Genomic DNA, 5,000 nt, shown 5'->3' on the forward strand with positions numbered 1-5,000 from the left:
ACAGGGTGAACGGGAGAGTCAGGAGGGGGATGGAGGTGGGTGGGACGGCTGAAGCAAGGGTAAAGATTTTTATTCGAGAAGGATCATTTAATTTATTTCCCATCCCTTAGACTCTTCTTAATATTTTCTTTCGTCTGTAATCTCCCCCATACCCCACCCTCTCCTCCTCCTCCTCCTTCTTCTCCTCCTAATCTCTATTTTCTACATTCACATTCTATCAATACTTCCATCTCCTCCACATATCTCTAACTTATACCGAATTAAAAAACTTTCTTGTTGAAGTGGATTCCGTTCTGTTATCTCGGCGTATCGGTTTTTCTTTTTCCTTTTTCCTTTTTTCTTTTTTTTTTTTTTTTTTTTTTTTTTTTTTAACACCTACTCGAATAATTACAGTGTGATGTCACGTTGATGATCGTCTCTTACGAGCGCATTATTACGACGAGAAGTCCTGTGGTATGTAGTATGTTGTTTTGTAAAAAAAAAAAAAAAGAAAGAAAAAGAGAGAAAAAGAAAAGAAGAAAACAATTACTTAATTGCTCCATAATGATTTCTATCGATCGTCGTACACGATCGTAATAACGTTTTTTACGTGTATTTACGTTATGCACGTAATAAATGATGGTTGCTTTTTGTTCGTATCGTCGCCGAGAAAATAATTCTGTCTTCCTTTTCTTTTTTTTTTCCTTTCTTCGACGTGAAACGTTCGTTGTCGTTGTTGGATGATGTTGTTGTTGTTGTTGTTGTTGTTGTTGTTGTTGTTGTTGTTGTGCGACAAAAGACAAAATGGAAGCTTTGAATGCGACAACGTACAAGGAAAGAATACAGAACATGGGAGAAGAATAATGATGAAAAAGAAACAAAAAAAAAAAAAAAAAAAAAAAAAAAAACAAAAAACAAAAAAGAAAAAAAAAAACAAAAAATACATTTGGAAATTTATTCCAACTTACGGATTTCAAGAAGGCACCCCTACTGTTCTTGTAGACCGAACTCGGTTGAGACTTGCTTCCATGCTTATGCAGCATGTTTAATCCACGGTCGACGCTCATTCATAAAAATATTCTACGGTCTTTTATAAGACCGTCTGACGATTTCTCCTCTCTTTTCTCCCCTTCGTTTCTCACTTCCTCGAAATTGTCACGGTTCGCACAGCTGTTAGTGAAAACATAACAGCATGTATATTGTGATGTACGCGTGCGTTTTCCTTTTTGTCCTAAATTTTTCAACGATCGATAAGGAAGAAGAGCGCAAATTGATCGTACAAAATCGAATTCCTATGCTTTTTTTGTTTTTTTTTTTTGTTTTCTTTTTCTTTGAATATTCATCGATCCTTCTTGCCGTTACGCGTTAAATGAGAGAAAGAGAGGGGGTGGCGGGAGGGGGAAGAGAGAAGAATAAAGAAAACGAAAGAAAAGAAAGAGAGAGAGAGAGAAGGCAAAAGAAACAAGGAATGAGCGCAAAAAAAGTACAAAAAGAAAAAAATGAAAAAAAAAAAAAAATAGAATATATTAAAACGTAATTACGAAATTTAAATATTTCGCGTGAGAAAACGTCAAAGATCTCTTCTAAACATTTTCTCCTTATCATCTTCTTCGTATTATCAATCTTAAATATAATTGATAAGAAAAGCTCCTTATCTAACCGGGAGTTCCGGTATAACTAGTCAAGTACATTATCACAAACGCTCGATAATAAGAAACCAAGAGAGGAGAATACTTCTAATCAATCTTAGGTATCGTGATATCGGATTTATTTTATTCCCGGCGAGAAAGAACGCGGCGAGAAGTGTTGACCAACAGAGATCGAACAAGGTCGATGATATCGTGTCTGGCTTACAACAATACCGTGAACGTAACAGCTGTTAAAATATTCCCGCCAATTCGTCGAGACGCGCATACTTCAAACGCGTGAACAATGCTCGTTTGAAAAGGAAAAAAAAAAAAAAAAAAAAAGAAGAAGAAGAAGAAAGAAAGAAAAAGAAGAAAGAAAAGGAAAGAATGATAGAATAGAAAAAGTAAGAAGATATTGAATAATTAATTGCATCGAAACAATGTGGCCTAATCTTTAAGTGATAATAATAATAGCAACAACAACAACAATAATAATAATAATAATAATAATAATAATAATAATAATAATAATAATAAACAACGATGTAAGGATCGATCACGATAGAAATAATTATAACTTTAATAATACACTTATCAATTAGAAATAGGAATATTTAATTGAAGTCATTATAAATAACGAACGATTTCATTTCGACGAATCAAAATACTTCTCAATACGATTTATCAAAGAAATTTCTTATTAGCAATATCTTCTCTGATAATAAACTTCACGGAAAAGATTTCGGTATCTCTCTTGAAACATTATTTACAATGCTGATAGAGGAATGGAAGAGGGCACCACGGCAATGCGAATATTTCATCTCGATTACGTTTTAAAAAAATCAATCGGACGTTTCTGATTCGATCGAATGATAAGGATAATAAAAGAAGAGGGAGAAATAGAAGAAGAAGAAGAAGAAGAAGAAGAAGAAGAAGAAGAAGAAGAAGAAGAAGAAGAAGAAGAAACAAGAGAAAAGAAAAGAAAAGAAAAGAAAAGAAAAGAAAAAAAGAAACATTCATTTCCTTCCGGAAATCACGTATCGAGTCTCCGTAAACGGACTCCGTGCATGTTCGTCGCACGTGCATCGAGTTACTTGCATGCTCCGCTTGGACGTACGATTGTTATTTACATGCTCGTTTGACGTATAACACCAGTTCACATACGATCGGTACATCGAGTTTTGATTCGATTTCGTTTGTACGTGTGGAAAATGGAGGAAGAAGAAAAAAAAAAAAAAAGAAAGAAAAAGATACGGCGAAGGATCGAAGAACTTGTTATCAGAGTGAAAATTAGCCTCGTGTGCAATTTTTACCCCTGACGAACTTGTTATTATTTTTTTCTTTTCCTTCCTCTTTTCTCCTTCTCCTTCTTCTACACTTCTTCTTCAATTTCTTTTTTTTTCCTTGTCTTTTTTCTTACATTACAGAAATAAAACGTGTCACGCGCGTCTTTCGAAGGAAAAATAAAAAAAGAGCAATTATTATCCAAACGAAAATATCATCGTGTTACGTATAAAGTAAACGCCGGTACCCCATTTACGATGGAGTAAATTTTATTTCGTAAATGAAACGAAAAGAAAATTCAGAAAAAAAAAAAAGAAGAAGATGAAGAAGAAAAAGAAGAGAGGGAGAGAAAGAGAGACGGAGAGAGAGAAAACACGAACCGACGAACGAAAGATAAGACGAGTTTCACTTGTGCACTCACTTTTTTTTTTTATCGTTCGCTATCTCGTAATATAGTTGATTGTGCCGGTTTTCAGAAGACCAACCGAGCGAGCAAGAGCGATATATCTATATATACATATGTATACATATATATATATATATATATATATATATATATATAAATATATATATATATATAGATTGATATATAGATAGATAGATAGATCGATCGATCGAATCGAATCGAATCGAATCGATCTTTCGATGTGCCGTCAACGAAGAGAACGCGTTTACTGACTATCAGAACGACGCGACGTGAGCCGTCTTTTGCTGCCGACCTGCTTACTATCAAACAGGTGGTGGTGGTGGTGGTGGAGATGGAGGTGGTGGTGGTGGTGGTGGTGGTGGTGGTGGTGGTGGTGGCGGAGTAGTAGGAGTAGGAGACATACGATTCGACTAAAAGGAAGGTTCCGTCTATCTCGATAAGTAGTGGGGAGGGAGACTAACATCGAATATGTTGAAGATGAAAATGAAGATGGGAGATACGGGAGGTATAGAGATGGTGGTGGAGAGAAGGGGGATCGAGAGAGGAAGATGGTAGAGAAGGAGGAGGAGGAGGAGGAGGTGGTGGGTTAATTCTAAATCTTCCAAGAATCGAATGATTCATCGCAAAAAGGTGAGACAGAAATGTGTCTTTTATACGCATGATAATTATCCGCACAACGTTACCTGTTTACCGAAACGAAGCGCGATATCTAATAACGTGGGTGGACGTGCGTCTACCAAGAAATTCTTTTCCTAAGATTAAAGACTTCCATAATTGTCCTTCTTCCCTCATCCTATTTACTCCCACTCCCATTCCCAATTCCTAATAATGATTATCGATTCTTCTCCTTCTTCTTCTTCTTCCTTTTTTTTTTCTTCTTCTACTTTTTCGACGAATTTATCGAATTACAATAATTCCATTTACTTTTCTCATTTAATATATAATACGATAAATTTATAATCAAAGTATTAGTACAAAAAACATTTAATTTTGTGTATATATATATATATATATATATATATTGTACGAAATTATTATTGATTGTTAGTTATATGAAAATAATATTAAAATTTGATCAATGAAATTAATTTTTAATTCCAATCACTCTTGGTAATAAGGCTATTATTATTATTATTATTATTATTATTATTATTATATCAGATGATCGAAGAAAAAGTGTTCGAACGTATTGCACGAATCTCTCGTCCATTCTAAGAGTCCATTCAATCGCTGAAGTCCATTCTCGTTTCTCATTGGACAGAAACGAGTAGTCACTGGTCCATTCACTTCACCGATGACGTAAGTTCGAGCGTACTACGCGTACGGACTCGTGTAAGTTGTTGCAGGGCCGTCATCGCTAATTCTTTGATTCTGAATTGACCAGACTATGTATGTTTATATAACTATATATATATATATATATATATATATATATATATATATATATATATATATATGTATGTATGCATGTATGTATGTATGTACGTATGTATGAATATATCAGAAAAGAGAGACACGTGCAATTTGTGATAACTAATTTAACATCTCTCTCTCTTTCCTTTTCCCTCTCTTTTAATAAACGTTTACCAAGAATACAGTAAGATGTCAAAGACTTACGTTAAGATTTATTTATGGTTACGTGAGCCTTTTATCGTTGATGATGACAATTACGACGATGACGA

The 5,000-nt window shown here is 34.3% G+C and overlaps 1 protein-coding gene across 5 annotated transcripts in view; it reads right to left on the minus strand.

The window, feature by feature from the left end:
- The window catches only part of LOC124953980 (NAD(+) hydrolase sarm1), a 28,563-nt gene extending 25,169 nt beyond the window's left edge, over positions 1-3,394 (minus strand). Inside the window, exons 1-2 of one of the 5 annotated variants that reach the window (XR_007102397.1) lie at positions 3,313-3,394; positions 948-1,149 (exon numbers count right to left, since the gene is read on the minus strand). Coding sequence is in view for 1 of the 5 variants with exons in the window: in XM_047506122.1 (XP_047362078.1) it covers positions 948-1,046 (99 nt within the window). In the remaining 4 variants the exon portion in view is untranslated. Of the gene's footprint in view, positions 1-947; positions 1,324-3,312 lie in introns of those variants that run through there. The other 4 variants (XR_007102396.1, XR_007102401.1, XR_007102395.1 and 1 more) reach the window with 4 other exon arrangements.
- Positions 3,395-5,000: the final 1,606 nt, after the last annotated feature.

Source organism: Vespa velutina, chromosome 13, assembly GCF_912470025.1.
Source record: "Vespa velutina chromosome 13, iVesVel2.1, whole genome shotgun sequence".
Lineage (NCBI taxonomy): Eukaryota > Metazoa > Arthropoda > Insecta > Hymenoptera > Vespidae > Vespa > Vespa velutina.